The sequence below is a fragment of the Zalophus californianus genome, chromosome 3 (assembly GCF_009762305.2).
Source record: "Zalophus californianus isolate mZalCal1 chromosome 3, mZalCal1.pri.v2, whole genome shotgun sequence".
In the NCBI taxonomy this organism is placed as follows: domain Eukaryota; kingdom Metazoa; phylum Chordata; class Mammalia; order Carnivora; family Otariidae; genus Zalophus; species Zalophus californianus.
In genome coordinates, this window is record NC_045597.1 from 2,936,929 (window position 1) to 2,957,266 (window position 20,338).

A 20,338-nucleotide genomic window follows, 5' to 3' on the forward strand; every position below is an offset into this window, starting at 1 on the left:
TCCGCCAGGAATGACTTGGTTTTCTTCCCCCGCAGCGGGATGATTTATCTTACAAACTCTTCTCCTCAGCAATCTGAATTTTTAACGTAAATTCTATCTGTTTATACATATGTAACTTAGTTGTATTTATATGCGTATGATGTATATAACATATATGTTTCTATATATAATAATATATTTCACCTAGAAATCACCAAGTATGAAATGAGGACAGAGTTATTTTGTGAGGGTGCAGCCTTGATTTTAGAAGTGATTCGGGTCAGCTTTGGATGTAGCCTTGCCGCCTCCGTGGGCTGGGCCCCTGGCAGAATGCCATGCGCTGGGTGTGGGTGCTGCCCCTAGCCGGGTGGGTGAGGTGGGAGGAGATGAGGGCCCCAGCACTTAGTGCGCTCTCTCATTTCTGTCCTTACAGGGACCCCCCGGAGCGTCAGGTTACCCTGGAAACCCAGGACTGCCTGTATGTATACAAAGTGCACGTGCTTCCTCGGGGAGACATTTCAGGGGAGTGACACAGCACCATCGGGTGACCCTGTTTTGGCTACTTTTTCACTTTATTGATTGCAGGGTATTCCTGGCCAAGACGGTCCCCCCGGTCCCCCAGGTATCCCCGGATGCAATGGAACAAAGGTAAATTTGGGATGAAGACCCCTCCCTCATGTTCAGGCTACCGGACTTCCCGTCTTGAGAGGTCGGACGGTGCTGTCCGGTGAACACGGTTTTACTTGCCCCAGTTGGAAAGTTACTTGCCTCAAAGCACTCTTTGTTTGATGAGGAGATCCAGTTTCCCCATATTTGATGTTCAAGAAACATGTAATTGTGCCTTTCTTTTTTGTGGACCCTTATCCTGCAGTTGCTTTAAACATGGAATTTCTTACTTACCTGTTACTAAAGCAAATAAGAAAATGCTGTTATTAATCCTTGTCCCTATTAATTATATTCTCAAATAGACATCTTCTATCATGAAGTAGCACTGGGCAATAAAGCTGGTGACAGATAATTTTTAGGATATGATTTTAAGCAGCCAATGAAGTATCTCAGAAGGGGGAGGACAGAGTAACTGAGGGGCTGTCTGGAATGATGTCCTGTGTGTCTCGCACCCAACTGAGTCTCTGCTGTCCCCTCAGGGCGAGCCAGGGCCTCTGGGGCCCCCGGGTTTGCCTGGATTCGCTGGAAATCCTGTGAGTATAGTGCTGTTTCCATCAGAATTTCCTTTTTTTTGGTTGTAATTCTTCTCTTTTTGTTCCATTTTCTTTCCTTTTCTTGGACTTCTGTCTTAATGCTCATGATGTTTTGAGAGAAACGAAACTGATGCCAACCTTGTCTTTTCCAGGGACCGCCAGGATTACCAGGAATGAAGGTACGTACATACACGTTGCTGGGTTCGTTGCAGGAGTAAAGCAGGTGCCAGACAAACACATTGATTTCAGATCACCTTTGTTGATTGATTGCCTGTTAATGTGTTCGTCTAAACTCTGCTCTGTTACACGAGTATCTAAGTCATAGGCACAAACTTAAATTTTAGTATGTAAACTTGATGGGTGCGATTTCCGAGTAGGAAATAAGCAGAAATAGGAAGCACAGTGTGATGGTGAGTATTGGCAGATGTGAGTCCAGTCCAGATTAATTCTCTGCATAGACAGTCCCAGTGATGCTCATTTTCCGGAGCCATGGGACAGAGGTGCTCAGTTACCATGTTTAATCTATATGGTTTCACTTAAATACAGTCGTCATGTTGCCTGGAATCTGGAGTCACTCTCTATTGTAAACTCTGTGATTCCTGCAGGAAAACCCCAGTTCCTTTAGGTTAGATCCCTGGTGTCCTGCCACTGCCCCCTCCTTATTCTGAGCAAATCCATGGCCTTTCTCAGCTTGACTGTCCCTTTGTGTCAGGATGGGACCCAGCACCCTCTGCCTGTGGTGGGGAAGGGAAACTCTGAGCCCCTCCTGCCGTGGTACCCGAGCGGTGGGGTCCCTGCTCCCAGCCCAGTGGGGGCAGGTCCTCCATCCACACTTGCACCATGAGCCGGCGCGGGGGTGGATCCATGCAGGTGCTTAGCCCTGCCCTGGCCCCTCCAGCGTTCTTCCCTGGGCATGGGGGAGCAGAGAACTCTGCCCACAAGTCCTTCCCAGGCGGGTGGGCCACGGCTCCCGCTGACCTGACTCAGGGTGCGTGCCCCATGCCGCACAGCCGTTCGGAGGGCAGGGGTGTCTCGGTGTTTGGAGCAGTCCTGCTGAGAAACGGCATCCTCATGATCGTCCGGTATTTTAGTCAGGGTTCTGTGGAGAACCAGAACCAGTAGGGGGTGTGTGTGTACTTACGTACATATGTGTGTATGGACATAGATGTATGTCTCCTGATAGATTTATTTTAAGGAATCACATAATTTTTTTTTAAAGATTTTATTTATTTATTTGAGAGAGAGAGAATGAGAGAGAGCACGAGAGGGAAGAGGGTCAGAGGGAGAAGCAGACTCCCCGCTGAACAGGGAGCCCGACGCGGGACTCGATCCCGGGACTCCAGGATCATGACCTGAGCTGAAGGCAGTCGCTTAACCAACTGAGCCACCCAGGCACCCAGGAATCACATAATTGTGGGGGCCGGCAACTCCAAAATCTACAGGATAGGATGACCGGCTGGAGACCCCAGGGTCCCAGTTCAGAGGCTGTGTGGAGGCACAATTCCCTTTTCCTTGAGGGAGGTCAGGTTTTTTCTTTCCTCTTGAGGCCTTCCCCTGATTGGACGAGGCCCACCCACATTATGGAGAATAATCTACTTTACTCAGAGGCTACTGATTTAAATGTTTATCTTATCTCAAAAACACCTTCACGGGGACATCCACACTGGGGCTTAACCAAATATCTGGGTATCGGCCTGGCCAAGTAGACATAAAATTTACCATCACAGCCTGCTTTTATAAAAATGCTCATCCTGGGTCTTTTTGTGAAAGGTAATCTCTATTGCATGAGAGCGCTCGGAGCCTGTGGCCCTGATATGCATGCTGTCTTCGTGGCGGGGTGTGGGGGTGGTGGATGGCCAGGGGCACGTGCCGTAGCTCCTTTCACTGGCTGAGCCGAGTCTGCGGCACATGACGCTGGGCAGCAGTGAGTGGGAGGCGGCCAGTGTGTATATTCCAAGTGTAGACAGAGCCTAAATCCCAGATTCCATACCAGTAATGCACGCCTCTTCTTCAGTGGGTTCTCAGTTTCTTTATAGAAATACCAGTATTTTTGATTTTTTTTTCTCTTTTTTCATTCCCCCAGGGGGATCCAGGTGAAATCATTGGCCATGTGCCTGGGACCCTGTTGAAAGGTGAAAGAGGATTTCCTGGACCCCCAGGAACACCAGTAAGCGTTTGCTAAATAACTATAAGCACACGCAGAGTCTCTCCTACTTCCCGTGTAATTCTTCTGTTTTCAATAACTTACAGGGCTCGCCAGGACTGCCGGGCCTGCAAGGTCCTGTTGGCCCTCCGGGATTTACCGGGCCGCCAGTAAGTGTCGGGGGGACCTGTCGGAGCCACTCACTGAAAGAACAGCTGTGTTGAGGCATGAAAGTAAATCCAGTGTGATGATGATTTCACATAGTTGTGCTCTCTCTTCATTTGGTTTGGGAGAATGAGCTGCTTTCTTGGGAGGGTGTTTGGCACTTAGGGGGCACATATTCCAGAGCCCTGGGGAGAAGGCTAGTGGTGACGGTGCATGTCAACATGTCCCACACAGATAACACGTTCGTTACTGGAGGGGATGGGCGGCTGCTGGCGATACTGTGGCCTGAGGACGCTAAGTTCAGAGACGGACATGTAGAAACAGTCATCCCAGAGGGCCTGGCTCTGTGGGGCCGTGGACGCAGGACAGGCAGCAGCGGGAAGCTGTGCTGTATTTGTGATAAGGACTGAGCACCGGGACATAACCCTCCAGAGGCTCCCCTCTCTCACTGGCCTCCTGCACAGCCAGTAATTCCCAGTAGGAGGAGGGCCCGTCTCCTCCCACTTGCACATTCTGAGAGCACAAGAGAGTCAATACTAACGAGACTTACCCATTTGTCAAGGGCCATGTTTACTGGCAGCGAATACTGTTCCCCAGACTGGCATCCTCGTACTAGCCTGCCTGAGACTCCTTGAGAGATTTTCAGGCCTCCCTTCCCCGCCCGCCCTCACTCCCTCCCTCTCAAATCCAGCAATTCTTCTGTCCATTCTTGCAAATGCAACCTCTTTTATATTCTTGTAAATAAGTGGACTCATTTTTGTGAAGAATGACTAATTTTTTTTTTTTTTTTAATGATTGAAAAGCACTCTGAAATTTTGTTGCAAACACAGGAAGGTTTTCACTTCACTACAGCCTATGCACTTGAAGAAATCATTCAACTTTTTAGATAAACAGTTATATCCAAAGTGGACAAACACCATTTCCAAACTGGAAACTAGGGCTCTCAGAGAGTTTGGCTGTGAATTTCATTCAGCATCTGTGTTCCTGGCACATTCTTGGATCGGTGGATTTCAAAGGGCAGTGCCTAAGACGTTGAGGTGTTTCATCCCTGTTAATTATTGTCCTGGACTAATTCCTAGTTACTTTCCAAATTTTATAGATCCAAAGCATAGAAATAAAATTTAAATATTTAACAAATATATTATCACATTAATCATGGGAACCTTAAGATAACTGGTAAAAAGAAGCATGTAAAGCTTACCGAGGTTGTGAATGATACTAAATTAAAATGCTCTCTCTTACAGGGTCCTCCAGGCCCTCCTGGCCCTCCAGGTGAAAAGGTAAAGATATTTTTCATTTGACATTTTTTGGCATTTGTACAAGACTACCACAAAATCACCATAACTTATTACTCTTTAAAGTCTCTTTAAACAGTTTTGGAAAATTATATTTCTTTATCTCTGCTTAACATCTGTCCACCCACCTGTTCATGTATCCATGCATTTCTATCCATCTGTCCATCATCCCTCATCCCTCCATCCCTCCATCCATCCCTCCATCCCTCCATCCTCATCCTCCTCCCCATCCCTCCTCCATCCACCACCATCCTCCCCACCCACCTCATCCACCTCCAACCCTCCCACCACCTCCAACCCCACCCATCCCCCATCACCTCCACCTCCACCATCCCTCCCATCCATCCATCCTCAATCCCTCCACCCACCCTCCCACCATCCCCTCCACCTCCATCCTCCCCTCCATCCTCCCTCCATCCACCTCCACCTCCATCCCTCCATCCCTCCCTCCATCCATCCATCCATCCATCCATCCATCCCTCCATCCATCCATCCCTCCATCCCTCCCTCCATCCCTCCATCCCTCCCTCCATCCCTCCATCCCTCCATCCCTCCATCCCTCCCTCCATCCATCCCTCCATCCATCCATCCATCCATCCATCCCTCCATCCATCCATCCCTCCATCCCTCCATCCTCCCTCCATCCTCCATCCATCCCTCCATCCCTCCCTCCATCCATCCATCCCTCCATCCCTCCATCCCTCCCTCCATCCCTCCATCCCTCCCTCCATCCATCCCTCCATCCATCCATCCCTCCATCCCTCCCTCCATCCCTCCCTCCATCCCTCCATCCCTCCTTCCATCCATCCATCCATCCATCCATCCCTCCATCCCTCCCTCCATCCATCCATCCATCCCTCCATCCCTCCATCCATCCATCCCTCCATCCCTCCCTCCATCCCTCCATCCCTCCCTCCATCCCTCCATCCCTCCCTCCATCCATCCCTCCATCCATCCATCCATCCATCCATCCCTCCATCCATCCATCCCTCCATCCCTCCCTCCATCCCTCCATCCCTCCCTCCATCCATCCATCCATCCATCCATCCCTCCATCCATCCATCCATCCTCCATCCCTCCCTCCATCCCTCCTCCATCCCTCCATCCCTCCCTCCATCCATCCATCCATCCATCCATCCCTCCATCCCTCCATCCCTCCATCCCTCCCTCCATCCCTCCATCCCTCCCTCCATCCCTCCATCCTCCATCCCTCCATCCCTCCCTCCATCCATCCCTCCATCCATCCATCCATCCATCCATCCCTCCATCCATCCATCCCTCCATCCCTCCCTCCATCCCTCCATCCCTCCCTCCATCCATCCATCCATCCATCCATCCCTCCATCCCTCCCTCCATCCATCCATCCATCCCTCCATCCCTCCATCCATCCATCCATCCATCCCTCCATCCATCCATCCATCCATCTCCATCCTCCATCCCTCCCTCCATCCATCCATCCTCCATCCCTCCATCCATCCATCCATCCATCCATCCATCCATCCCTCCATCCATCCCTCCATCCTCCATCCATCCATCCATCCATCCATCCATCCCTCCCTCCCTCCATCCATCCCTCCATCCCTCCCTCCATCCCTCCATCCCTCCATCCATCCATCCATCCATCCATCCCTCCCTCCATCCATCCATCCATGTATCCATCTGTCTGTCCTTTCTTCCATCCAACCCTTATTCATTATTTTGGAATCACTGATCTTTCCCTTAGTTTTCTGTAGTCAGATTTTAAAAGCCTTAAATTAAAAGAAAGGTTTTATAGAATTTTTTCAATAATACTTTTAAAAAAGTTCTTTTAATAGACATTGAATATAATGCGATCACAACTTTGTTGAAAATTTTATGATAGTTGTTGGAAGAAGCTCTTGCCTTAACTCTACCCTATTATTACATTTTATGTGGTATTTTATGTGATATTTATTAGATGATTTTGAGCCAAGTAGACAACTCTAATAACGGAAGCCTAATTTTTCATCAACAGGGGCAAATGGGCTTAAGTTTTCAAGGGCCAAAAGGCGACAAGGTGAGTACACACGGCTTTGGAGTATTTTCATGTTTAAAATTAAAGTTCTTTTGTAGCACTGTGAAAAAAAAATTACAGTTCTAAGTATAATGGGGTTTCTGCCTCTGGACCCCCTCTTGGACCCTTACAACCATCATTACCCTTCTCTGTAAGTTCCTTATTAGTGCTTTCCCTACAATGGACAGCTGGAATTCACTGACATTTTCTACCTGCAATCTGACCAGAGAATACAATGAGGCCATTAATTCTAGTTCTCTGTACATCGAGTTCAATCAGAATGTTCGCAGGTAGTGATAAAGCCAGACCTAGACTTTATTAGAAAAGAGTCAGTCGGCTATTAGTAGCGTAACTCTACTAAACCCTGCAAAGATGGAAGGCCATCCTACCTAAATGGGGAGGAAGTGAGCCGCAGAGGCAGGGAAGCACAGACTGGAGCAGGGGAGAAGGGAGGCCAGCGGTAGGTCCCTGATCCTCTGCTAATCTGTCCACCGGTTTCCCTGGATCAGACAGGTGAAATGGGCCCAAGCCCAGTGGGGGTTCTGGGGATTGTGGCCACACCTGCCCCAGGGCCCACGTTCTCCATCGGTGTCCACCGGTGCATGCCAAGTGCAGCTGAGGCCTGGGCAGGCCTAGACTGATGCGTGGCCTCTGTGTTCCACTCTGAATTTGGTCCAGGCTTTCCATAAACCTCACCGTAAGGTGACCCTGCAAATTACGCCATTGAAGTTTTTGGATTTCACTCATTGTGCTGTCGCTGGCATTCTGTGCTTCCAGTTGTACCCAACAGTTAGGACACCCGAAGAAGAAAATTCTTGATGGTTCTCTTCCTTTGGGGGCAGCTAAAGATACCTCCTTTTTTCCCAGGCTCTACTGAGTAGTTCGTGCCTCTTTTCCTCTGTCCAAATGCGATAGGACAGCGCATGTGTCCCGCTCTGGACACATAAACTGCATAAATATAGGCAAGGTCCATACATAGATGGTGCAGAGATGTGTCTAGTAGGTGTTGAGTTCTGTTGTTCTCACTTGACGTAGTGGTTTTCCTGACTCCTGAGAGGGAAAGTCTCCTGGTTTCGTGTCCTTACTGTGCCATCTTCCTACTGAAACTTAACTTTCTGCTGAGACAGGGATAGATTAGAACAGAGTATAATTTACATTTTTTTAAAATAGATGTTTTGTCTTAGGCTTTTCCCTGCCTCTGCATTTTCTTCTTTGAGTACTTCATTTTATGCCTAATTCATTCCCATTGTTTGGATCACCAGGGTGACCAGGGGGTCAGTGGGCCTCCAGGAGTGCCAGGACAAGCTCAAGTTCAAGAAAAAGGAGACTTTGCCACTAAAGGAGAGAAGGTATGAGATGGATTTTGTCCGACGAAGGCTGGCTTTCTAATTTTGGGCAAATTGAAGGGATATTGAGAAACTGGGTCAAAATTCAGTTTCTCCAGTTACATTCACCAGTGACCTACAAAACGGGTTTCTAGACCATCCATTCCACAAAATACCAGCATCTTGAGAGCAGAGGCAGCTGGAACTGGGTTGGAGCAAGGTTGACCTCCCGAGTGAGGGCTTCTTAGATGCACCAGGTTGGGGCCAGGCTGGGGCAGCAGTAGGGAAGCCGGTTGGGGCGTGGTGGGTCATAGCTGCCACAGACCGAGCATAATTAACTGCCCATCTTAAACCCACAACCTTGTCAGTGTTGGGATGTGAATATTGGGGACCAAAGAGAATTTCCTTGTTAATATAGCAGGAAAAGGAAAGTTTTTCCTTTTACATGTTCAGTGTAGTGTATAAAAATCAGGATAGCCGTTAGTACTGACAGCTCACTCTCTTGCTCTTTTTTAAAAAATTCTTCTAGGGTCAGAAAGGTGAACCTGGATTTCAGGTAAGTACTCAATTCTTGCTTATCATTATTTTGTGTGAATGTTCATAAAGTATTGGATTTAAGTGACAAACTTATTCACCTTCAATGTAATATTTACGTAATTTAATATTTTACTTAAATACCCTAACAAAGCTTTCTTTTTGTTCTTTCAAGGGAATGCCAGGGCTTGGAGAGAAAGGGGAGCCTGGAAGACCAGGGCCCCGAGTAAGTGCCTCGTCCTTTTGCTCTTTACTGTAAAAGCACGTTCCTTCCTTTCCTCGGGTCCCAGGTTTACAGAAACAGGAGTGGAAGAGGCTTGTAGGGCTCTTCGGTTTCTCCCTGTCCTCTCCTGTGGGCTTTCCCGGAGCCCTTGCGAGCAGGAATGAGGAGGCCGCCTCCATCTGAAAGTCCTCCCGGGGAGACTGGGGCTGGGGTCTCTCTGCAGAGGCCCCCACCTGCTGGCTCCTCATTGAGAGTCTCTGTGCCCTTTTCTGATGCTTTCTGAGCGGTCAAGAGCTGAGATGCTCAGACTAACTGCCCCCTGCCCCCGAAGCCTGGTGACAGGAGCTCCACCCGCTGGTTTCCAGCTCCCACCCTGCAGTGATGCGGGAACCCTCCATTAAAACGAATCCTCTGCATATCGGCTACCAGACCCTTGCCATTCGGAAAACTCTGCTGTTCACTGTGTGGCCACATAGAACGCTTGCCTTAGGAGATTTGGAGCTCATCAGGCTCCATTGTTTAAACATTGAAAAGTCCGCTTCCTTTGTCCCATGTTCCTAGCTGCTGCATGTAGACTGCATTTCTCCTTCCTGTGGTTTTGTCAGCCCATGCAGAGGTTCCTGGCCTGGGCGTTGGGGAGTGTTTATTATTGCTTTTGTGAAATACTGATGTCTCCATCTTTATTGTACAGGGAAAACCTGGAAAAGATGGCGAAAAAGGAGAAAAAGGGAGTCCAGTAAGTATTTTTCTGTAATTTTTAAAAGCAAACTGTTGCCTTGACTATAGCTTACGAGGGGGTGCTCTCCGTGTCCCACTGCAGGGCTTCCCAGGCGACGCGGGGTACCCGGGACTTCCAGGCCGCGAAGGTTTCAAGGTAAGCGGTGACACTACGGAAGGTTTTCCTTCAGTCTGCGGATCAGTCTCCGAAAGCACCGTGGACTCAGATAATAAAAGTGATTGACATCCCTATGAGCAACACACGACTTAATTTTGTGGTTTTATTTATGCGTGTGATTTTTTTTTTTTTTTAAGAGGAACATAAAATGTTCCACTCATGTCTCTTTTGTAGTAGATGAATTTCATCTGGTTAAGAAACAATAAAAAATGCAGATAGAATGAAGAAAACAAGCTTGTCTAATTTTCCTGTTACCTGCTCAGAAGTGGTCAGAATGCACCACCGTCCTATGTGTGCACCCACACACGCATCTCTAAAACAATGGGGATTGTGCGGTGCCTCCTGCTTCCTCACTTAATGCCATGGCGTGGATGCATTTGACACGGGACATCCTGTGTCCACGCCTTGTGCTGTGCGTATGTGGGTCACAGCCACACACTTACGAGTATAAATACTTGTGTTCACTTGTCTGATCATTTCCATGTCATGGATTCCTACAAGTGTAGTTTTGGGGTCAATGTTTAGACTCCGCCCCCCCCCTTTTTTTTTTTTGAGATGTTCACCATATGCTGCCAAATTGCCCCTAGAAAAGAACATCCTTCTGTCCCAGTGCCCTTTTTTTGGGCAACTGCTTGTTATCAAACTTGATAAAATATTTGTCAATGTGATAGGCAGAAAAAACTCATGGCTACAAGACTAGGTAACGTAAATCTCCGCTAACATAAATAGCTTTGGAATAGCATCTCCAGCAGTGACTCATAACCTGGGGGGGGGACTTCAGCGCTCGCTCATGAAAGCCAGGGAGGAAGGGAAAGACCCTTTACTGATCACTGTGACTTTATTGAGAAAGTCAAATCTTGTAGATTTTAAAAGGTAAATATGTTTAGGATATATTAGCTAAGATATTTTTTAAGTCCCACAGATACTTCTAAAGTCTCATATTCAAATCAGAAAAATCAAAACATCTAATGCTGGTTTGCTGCTAGGTGTATTGCTTTGGTTTATTTAAAGGGGAGCAACTGCATTCATGGAAGGACTTTTAAAGGTTATTTTGATGTGGCTTATATAAAACAGTAGACATAACAGGGTAAATTCTTTTGGGTTTTTCTTCTAATACGAATGAAATTAAGCCTCAAAGTGATTAGAATTTATCCACCGCATGTAATGCTGGATTTTAGGGGGAAAGATGAAACCATGAATATCCTTTTATTATGACTTTCAGTGCAGGTTTAGACAACCTTACACATAAAAACCGCTAGTAAAATGATTTCTTTAAGAAACTATATTTAGAAATCAAAAGCTTTCATTCCATTTACTTTCATTTTATTGAGAAAACACCAGATACTAATTCAGCTTAGCAGTGATTCTGTTTGCGTTGCCCGAGGGAGCATGCCATCAAACATAACAGACCTTGTGGGCGGCTTTGTCACGTGAACAATTAGACTCTCCATTATGATCTGCAGAAATCTTTCTTTCCATGCATCACCCTTATAGAAAGCAGATGGACGTGCATTCATTTTTGGTTTAGTAGGTACAGAGCATTTTCAGCCCCTCACAGTGAGGGCTACTTAGGAGAGGAAAATAACTTTAGTGGAAGTGGGCAGTCTTTATTTTTCCGGGACAGAGAGTTGAACCATGCTTTCTGCAAGACAGTCTGTCTAGTCGAAAAATACAAGTATTTCTTCTTTTGTAGGGAGACAAAGGTGAAGCAGGTCCTCCAGGCCCACCTGGAATTGTGAGTAAAAGTGCTGTTTGGTAGTCGGTCGGGGGCTGGGGCCACGTGCCCCATGGTGTTCCTAGAATGACATTTGTGTGTATAGAGGGTGCATGTTACTTAAAATCATAAACTTATATTCTGTATTGTGGGGCGTTTGGTACTTACTTTTTATTATATTTCGATAATTTCTGCATTTCCTCAACCACTGACAATGAAAAGACTTGTTTTTTGGTAACAATAGGAGCAAAACATTTTGAAACTTTTTTTTTTTAAATGGTCCATTAAGGAAAATGTTAAACCGATCATCCATAATTTGGCTCTCCCTGGCAAAACAGGTTTTATGTCTGCAAATAGCATTTTACTTGCCCCTGTGCGTATTTTTACATGTGGGGGCAATCGGTGTTTGTAGTGTTTTTTTTTTTTTTCCTTTGTAAAAATGAACCTTCTTCACGTTTGCAAGTTATCTTGGAACGGCCCTCTTCGGTGTCCTGTCAGAGAGGGGTGCTGGAGCTGGTTGACCCATTTTGTCCCAAATCTTCTCTGGAACAATGGAAAGGTTACTGTTGTTTCCTTGGCTGCCCATGGCGCGTGCCCCGTGGTGGTTTGCGCGTGCGCCCCGTGGGTGTGCAGCCGTGAATGATTCCTCCTGGGGGTGCGCTTCCAGGACCTGGATGGCTGCGGGGAAGCCCAGAACCTCCTTCCTGCAGACGCAGGACGCCCTTTCTGTATCTAGCAGCCACAGTCGAGTGGCCTGTTTGCATCGTAACTGCATCAGCAGATTTTAATAACATCTGTTAATTGCTACAAAGGAACTCTGTTTTAAGGGCAATCTGCAATACTTGATTTTGTCATTTTCCTTAAATTTCTGTGATTTAGAGTTGTTGTGCTCACCAGTTCACTCCTTTGTAGTGTGTTCTTCTTGGCCTGTATCCCTACATCCTTGAGGAAGTCCCCGCTTTGGACCATTTAAAAAAAAAAAAAAACCAACACAACAGAAAACCTCTTCCAGTGAAAAATTTGCACGTTCCTGTTACTTATCGCCTGGGGAAACGTAAGGGTGTTGTGACAGTACTCTTTAAAGTAGACTATTCATTTTTGGTTCGTATGGAGAGTTAGAAATTCTAAACCGAAACCTCAGAACTAATATTGTTCTAGCCTTACTTCCCGGGTAGAGCTGCTGCAGGCCAGTTATGACAGGAGGAAGCACAATTGCGGCAGAGTGCTCTGGCGGGGAGGGGGGCACGGGGGGGGGGTCCGTTTTCTGTGCTCTCACGAGCCCCCCCCCCCCACGCCCCCACTACTCTTTCTTCCCTCTCACCTTTCTTGAGGTGATTTGGAGATGTGTTCGTTTCTTTGTCTGCCCTGCTCTGGCGTGTAGCCCAGCCACTCCCCTGCACCGCTGTGACCTTCTCTTTTGTAATTCAGGCCATCGGTCCCCCAGGACCGCCTGGAGAAAAAGGAGAGCGGGGGTACCCGGGCACCCCAGGGTTGAGAGGAGAGCCAGGCCCCAAAGGTACATTCTGTCTTCTCCTTTCTCCCCCTCCCCCTTCTCTCCCCCTCCCCCTTCTCTCCCCCTCCCACCTCTCCTCCTCCCCTCCCCTCTCCTTCCCCATCCCTCTCCCCTCTCTTTCCTCCCTGATCTTTCCCCTTCCTCTTCTCTCTTCCCTCCCCCCTCCCTGCCGCCCTCCTCCCTCCCCTCTCCTCCTCCCGCCTTCCCTCTGTCCTCTTACCCTTTACCTTTCTTCCATTTTCCACCTGCACTCTCGCGGTTTGGTAACACCAGCAGGCCTTGTAGGACCGCGTGGTGACTGAGGCCTGTCTCAGACTCAGGTCTGTCTTCCGTCCTGGCACTGGGGCTCCTAGAGCCCGTCTCTGTCCAGCCCTGTAGGGCCAGGGCGCTGCGTTTGCACCAGTGCCCTTCCCTCACCCCGCTGACCCAGGGCCTTGTGGGGACGGACACACAGGCTTGGTTTGTCTGACTCTCCCTTCTCTTTTAAGGGTTCCCAGGATTACAAGGCCAGCCAGGTCCTCCAGGTGAGCAGGCTGGGCTGATTGTGTTGGAATAGTCGTACAACGTCTATGTGGTTCGTAACCCAAATGTGTTTCTCTCGTACGTTGGCGATCCGCAAGAAATGGCTGCCAGTTCTGTTGCATGTTTTTCTAGTAATGACAGCAAGGTGTGTTCATAGCTGTTGTTGTTTACTTTGGAAGTCACAGGTGGCCATGGGGTTATGTGTGTTCCTGGGGGTTCTGACGTCTCTCCTTAAGTCCTACCTTCTCTCCCTGGCTCGGGCCTGCCCCCCAGTCTCCTTGCCCCCTTCCCCAAGGGTGTAGATCCCCAGTGTCCTGCAGGACCCTCACTGCCAGTGCCTGCACTCCCCGTCTCCAGGGAGACTTTGTTTCTCCCTTGGGACCAGACTTAGCTGAAACCCCCTAATGATCTAATCACCTCTGATCTAGTTTCTCCATGGGATCACATGTGGCTCGCTTGTACTTAGTGTGTCTCATTCCTGCTGCTTAGTTAGTAGTGGGATTCCTGTGTGTGCAGATGCTTGTGTGTCCACACATCTGTATGTCTGCGTGTGCAGATGCTTGTGTGTGCACACCTGTATGTCTGCGTGTGCAGATGCCTGTGTGCGTGCACACCTGTATGTCTGCGTGTGCAGATGCCTGTGTGCGTGCACACCTGTGTGTGCGCAGATGCTTGTGTGTGTGTGTGCAGATGTCTGTGTACAAATGCTTGTATGCGTGTGTGCATGTGCTCCCCCAGGCCCTGGAGCGGATCAGAAAAGCTGTGAGGGACACCTGCATGTGACCTAGAATCCACACCACAGCCGAGTGCCCACAATCCTTACATTCTTGGTTTTGTATGTTTTTAATTTATTTTTGTGTTTTATTCTTTTTCATTATTGCCCTTTCCCTTTCTGACAGCTCTACAGCTGTAATTTCTTCCAGAGCTCGTTCCTTTTTGCTGGAACAGACTATCCCCCACCTGCGTTGAGGACTTGCTCCAGCCTGGGCTCAGGTCCCTCACTGCTTGACTTCCTTCTAAAGCTTGTGGATCTAGCTTTAAAATCGCCCTTCTCTGTTTTCGTCCACTTTCTTCTCTGCGGTTATGAAAACGCTGACCTTCCAGCCATTCTAGTGGACACATCACTCCGTGTCTCCCCTTGGTGTCGCTGCATTTACTTCTAATGTCTTTTATCTGCCAGATCACCTCTTAACTTTATAGTGATTATAGGTAGACATCTGTGAAATTGCTCTGGCCTTATCTGCTCTCCCCTGGTCGAAGTCTGGCCATTGGCCCAGCGAGCGCTGCACTCCGTGAGCCATTGGGTCCCCTTCTGGGGCCGAGCTGGGTGCTGCTTCTCCTCCCCTCATGGGGTCTTCAACCCCAGCCCCCAGGTGCTGCCTTCAGTCCTGCTGGTGCTGACGAGTGCATGTGGGGTTTAGTGGGGTAGCATTCCTTCTCCTACTACTGCAGCTCTGACTCTGGGATCGGTCATCTTCCTGGACGCTCCCTTGTCCTCTGCGCTCTGCTCTGTTCAAGGCTGCGGACACAAGTCCCGCTCCTGGTGGCCAGGGCTGGGAGCAGAGACCCCAAGAGCAGCCCCAGGCTGGTGCTCCTGCCGGCATGAGTGGGAGCTCTTCTCCGCGCCTGCCCAGCCCGGGGGCCTTGCTGTCTTATCCCCCAGCTCAGCTTTCTGTGTTCAGACTTAACCTCACGCTCCTCCCAGAACATCATCTTTGTCCGTAACTTTACTTCTTGGCTGTTCGATTTCGATTGCCAGCCCCGTTCCCGTCCCCTGGGCCTTATGTCCACTTTTCTTTGTTGGGTGACATTTTTATGCCCTTATCCTCTAAGTGGAAATGAAATCGACCCTCAGTACCCTCAATGGCCTTTTCATTCATGCGGTGGGAATACTGTTTGCAGCCAAAGAAATGCACAGATTTTTTCATGTCTGGGTAGTGAGTCCCTTCTCTGTAATGTTAAGTTGCAGGAGACATTTGGCTGCCAACATTTATGCGGTAAGAAGCCTGATAGTTCAGTCTGTTTTTACTTCTGTAGAACAGTTCCCTTTCCAGCGAAGGTCACTAGTCATTTTACCTTGAACAGAGTTAAGAAAGTTAGTCTGCGCTGTGGACGTTGACCTTGCACTATGGTGACATACATGAGATTTTGTTCTGGTTTCAGGCTTCCCAGTACCAGGGCAGGCGGGTGCTCCTGGCTTTCCCGGTGAAAGAGGTGAGAAAGGTGACCAAGGGTTTCCAGGCACCTCTTTGCCGGGACCAAGCGGAAGAGATGGGCAACCGGGCCCCCCCGGGCTTCCCGGGCCCCCTGGACAGCCAGGCCACACGAGTAAGTGCTCTTGGGGACCATGGCACATGGTGTCTCACATAGGGGCAGGTGTCAGGCCAGAGCTATGGGGCGCAGGGAGGACACTCAGAGTTCAAGTGATAACAAAAGACCGGGTGTCCGAGGATCGGTGAGTCATTCGTATCCCACTGAGGTATCTTTGCAAAATTAGTCATGCTGCAGAAAGGAATAGTAAAAATCAAACAGTAAAACTGGTTGAAGGAGTAAGAGCCATGTTAAGCAGGCCTGAGTCTCCCGGAGTCAAAGGGAAAAAGCAAGGCCGTTGAATCATGTGGTTCTTCCGGAAAACAGAACACGTTCTTGTTCCTCTAGAGACACAAACTAGTACTAAGACACACACACGCACTGAGAAGGAAGCGCGACTGCAGGGGACAGTGTGTGGTGACCGAACGGATGACCTCACATAGAGGGGTACTTTGCGCGGGTGGGTCTCACGTCAGCCCACTGTCAAAGCTGAGCACAGAACGTTACACTGTTGATTCTGTGGTCCCAAAGTGGTATCAGCGCAGAACGTAAGACAGTTTCAGACGAGGTCATTCCAGTGGGAATGCGTTCCGGTTTTCAAGGCAGGTCCTGCCATTGTCACTAGCAGCGTGTGTCCTGCGAGCGCCCGAAACCCTAGGCTTCTGTGGGGCTGACCTGAGGGGGTCCACGTGCAGCGGGTTCCAGGCCGTTTATTTGCTAGAATTCAGACACATCATTAAGAAAGGGAGTTCTTATGGATGAGGCTCCGTGCAGAGGGCAGAGGTGGACTGGGCGGCGGGGGGGGCGGATAGTGGATTTCCAGGTTTGAAGCTTCACTGGGAAAGGATCAGCATGAATTTTCTTTTTTCTCTTTCTTTTTTTTAAAGATTTTTTATTTATTCGTTTGAGAGAGAGAGCGAGCAAGAGCATGAGCAGGGGGAGGGTCAGAGGCAGAGGGAGAAGCAGGCTCCCTACTCAGCAGGGAGCCCGATGCGGGGCTCGCGCCCAGGACCCTGAGATCATGAGCTGAGCTGAAGGCAGATGCCCAATGGACTGAGCCACCGAGGAGCCCCCAGCCTAGTTTTTTCATGTGTGAAATAAGGACGATGGTGTGTACTTTGCAAGGTAGAAAGGAAGTAAGATACAGGACAGGACTAAGGAGCTGAAATGTGCTTTGGGATCATCAAATAGACATTCTGTCAGTGAAAGCTTGTGGTGGTGAGTGGTCAGGTGGGTGCTGTGTGGTCCTGTTTTCAAGTTAAGGTTCTAGGATGGTTTTGAAGGAAGCTAAAGTGGGGTTTCCAGCCCTTCCAATAGCCTAAAAGCAGTTCGATATTACGGTAGAGATTGAATAAGAGAGGATGCAAATCCTCTCCTCGGGTGGTGGGAATGATCCTGTAACTTTTGAAAATCCATTTCAGATGGAATTGTGGAATGTCAGCCTGGACCGCCTGGGGATCAGGGTCCCCCTGGAATTCCGGGGCAGCCAGGGCTGACGGGCGAGGTTGGAGAAAAAGGTAAGAGGTGCTGATGTTTTAAAAAATGGTGATGGTGCTTGGGAATGGGATCTGTTTCTGGATGTGGGTGGGCGTGAGCACGTTCTTCCTGTATTTGGAGCTCTTGTCCAAGTCCATTCCTAGCATGTGGCTGCCCACGTGAAGCTCCGCCGGGGTGTCCCAGTGTGGGGCTTCCGGGGGGGGCTGGGGGGAGAGAGCGTGAGATGCCACCTGGGAGGCAGCAGGGGGCCGTGGCCCTGACACCGTCTACATGGTCAGCAGATTAAACCCTTAGACTGATACCTTAGCGTGGCCTTTCGGTTCATAGTTTGAGAGTGCCCTTCTCACAGAGCAGATGTCTTTCTTCTGAGCCGAGTCACCGTCGTGTGCCTGCAACGCTCACCACCCCTCCAGGCCCTGTTCCCACAATCCATGTGAGCACATCAGCTGCCCTGGGACTGGCCCCCCCCCCCCCCCCCGGCATTATCGTTACTGATCTCCAGCATCTGCTGTAACCGCAGCCCGGGACACATGGTCCTCTCTTCACTGTTGTGCCCACAGTGGGTTCTCATTGCGTCCACAGTCCTGTCTGAGCGTGTCCTACCCCTTGGACAGTCCAACGTTGATGTGTCTCTTAACAGCTGGAGAGTAGAGCCACTAGGAGGCTGCCCCCAAAACCAACCCCGTTGGGCACCATGGCTGGCTTTGGATTGCAAAAATTCTTCCTCTTCCAAAGTCTACAGCACAAATGCTGCATGAAAACAGTTGCAGCTCACACCTTAGAATTTTAAATTTCGGAGGTTCCGATGGACGCGGTCTTAGAAGTTATCCGGGAGTGCCAGGGAGCACTCAGTGTCAGTGACTCTCTCTAGTTACCAGCTGCTTAGTACTTCCTGAGCTGGGCTGTTCCACGTTATGACATGGGGTCAGGAGCTTCCCTGTGCTGAGACCTCCATCCTCCTGCTGTAGCACCACCAGCCCGCCCAGCCCTCGGTTGGCGGTGCATCTCCCCACAGGCGAATCCCGTGGGGCCCAGAACTCAGCTGGCCGCCAGCCAACTTGCACTGTCCCCGTCCCATGGGTGGGCTCCTGTTGTGCCTCGCCCGCACTTCAGGGACTCAGGCTCTCTGCGTGGGTCCTGTGTCTGTTCCCAGCATTGGGTTCTGCCAGAGTGGAGCGTGTGGGAGTAGTTCACGTGTGCATACGTACCCCTGTGTTCCCTTTGTAGGTCAGAAAGGAGACAGCTGCCTCATCTGTGACACAGAAGGACTTCGTGGGCCCCCTGGGCCGCAGGGCCCCCCGGGAGAAATAGGTAAGACCCCAGATGTGAACGGGACCAGGCCCGAATTTGCTTCCGTAGGTTGGAGCCTTCACAGTGAAACGCATCTCGTGCCATGAGAGACCTCAGTTTCTGCATTCAAAGCAAAGCCTGATAAGGAGATTTTAAGTCAGACTTCCGGGGTGTGTCCACTTTGTGGAAAATCATCAAGCTGACCTAAAATTTGGGACCATAACAATTTCCCAGTGCAAGATCAACAGCATACGGTTCCCTCAGCTCCACAACCTTTGTTCCCTCAACCGAAGCGAAGGGCCTGTTTCTGGCGGAAGTGGTCCTGGGGCTTGGGGTTGGGGGGACTCTTGTCCCCAGCTGCTTCAGTGGTCCTTAACTGAATTTGGGGTCACTGCTTCCCTTCTGGAGCCCACTGTGACCATTTCTGTTACTACTCTGTGGAGATTCTTCAGACAATGTCCACTTGTGTCAAGATATCTGTGCTCTTGAATCTGGAGAACAGAAGGTTTGGGGTTTTGAGGAAGTGTCTTGGCAGTAATGTGCTGCATCTCCCTTGTCTTCTGAAAGGTTTCCCAGGACAGCCAGGGGCGAAGGGCGACAGAGGCTTACCTGGCAGAGATGGTCTGGAGGGATTGCCTGTGAGTAAACCTGTCTGAGTTTGTGTACTTTAATTAGACGTTGTCTCCAAGCCAGCTAACAAAGGTGTCTGTTGTCACGTTTGCAAACACAGCTTTTGCTGTATGATTTGGGCGCTGGTCAAGTGTGGCTTTGTTGAGCAGTCGAGAATTGCTCCTCTTGTCCTTCGCCCAATGATGAGCAGGACTGTTGAGTCCAGAATCCGCATCTCACCTGCCCCTCTCCTCACCTGGTCGGAATTCAGGTGCCACGTGCCTGTGTCCAGGTGCAGCCGGATGCTGTGTGTCACCTTCCCACAGGGTCTCGGGGGCTCTTGAAACAGATGGTACCACCAGGAGCCATCTGCAAGCAGTTACACCCGTAACTTAAAAACATGGTAGTAAGTTCAGAGCCAGTAGCCCTGTGGAGACAGAGGATCACCGGCCTGTCACCTTCGAGGGATTCCACACTTGTTTATTCTTCTCTCACAGAGATGTGTTTTGAACATTCCTATCCACCAATATCTATTGTGAAGATGCTTTTCTAAATTTATAAATGAAGTAATCTCGGATCGTCGTGAAACCTTACAGTTAAATGAAAATCAGCTCCCCAGTTTTCCTAGTTTGTTTAAAAAAGAAGCCATTGAATAGAAGAGAATAGTTGTAATCCCGAGCATTGAAGGGCATTTTATTGCACGTAATCAGCTCTGTTTCTAAAGCGCATAAACCTCTGGGCCTGGTTCTCGTATTTTCTTTGTTCTTCTGAGCTCTGTAAGCGTCAGCCACTTTCCACACTTTCTTTCATTACTGCTTTCCCCTTTGCTTTTTTCTTCTGTCACACGATGAAAATCAAATCTTTAGCGTTTTATTCCTTTTTGATGTAGCTCTTTAACATTTGCGATGTTTAAAAATATTACTGGCAGCTTCTATAAAAGCGGGTCAGGGCAGAAGTGAGTTGAAATGGCACTGAAGCAGCTGGGATTGAGCAATCGCTTCCTCCTTTGAAGTCAGATCTCGGGATTCTGCTTCCAGAACTTCCCTGGTGCCTGGGGAGCTAAGTTACAAGTCGCAATTATTTAAAATATTTC

The 20,338-nt window shown here is 49.2% G+C and overlaps 1 protein-coding gene across 1 annotated transcript in view; it reads left to right on the forward strand.

Annotated features, from left to right (window-relative positions):
• Positions 1-20,338, forward strand: part of COL4A1 (collagen type IV alpha 1 chain) — a 141,885-nt gene that overhangs the window by 88,353 nt on the left and 33,194 nt on the right. The window contains 20 exon segments of the mRNA XM_027590257.2: positions 413-457; positions 565-627; positions 1,125-1,178; positions 1,331-1,357; positions 3,262-3,345; positions 3,429-3,491; positions 4,731-4,766; positions 6,775-6,816; positions 8,076-8,162; positions 8,668-8,694; positions 8,848-8,898; positions 9,587-9,631; positions 9,716-9,769; positions 11,484-11,525; positions 12,933-13,020; positions 13,506-13,541; positions 15,703-15,867; positions 17,271-17,366; positions 18,574-18,657; positions 19,204-19,274. Of these exon segments, the coding sequence (XP_027446058.2) occupies positions 413-457; positions 565-627; positions 1,125-1,178; positions 1,331-1,357; positions 3,262-3,345; positions 3,429-3,491; positions 4,731-4,766; positions 6,775-6,816; positions 8,076-8,162; positions 8,668-8,694; positions 8,848-8,898; positions 9,587-9,631; positions 9,716-9,769; positions 11,484-11,525; positions 12,933-13,020; positions 13,506-13,541; positions 15,703-15,867; positions 17,271-17,366; positions 18,574-18,657; positions 19,204-19,274 (1,260 nt within the window).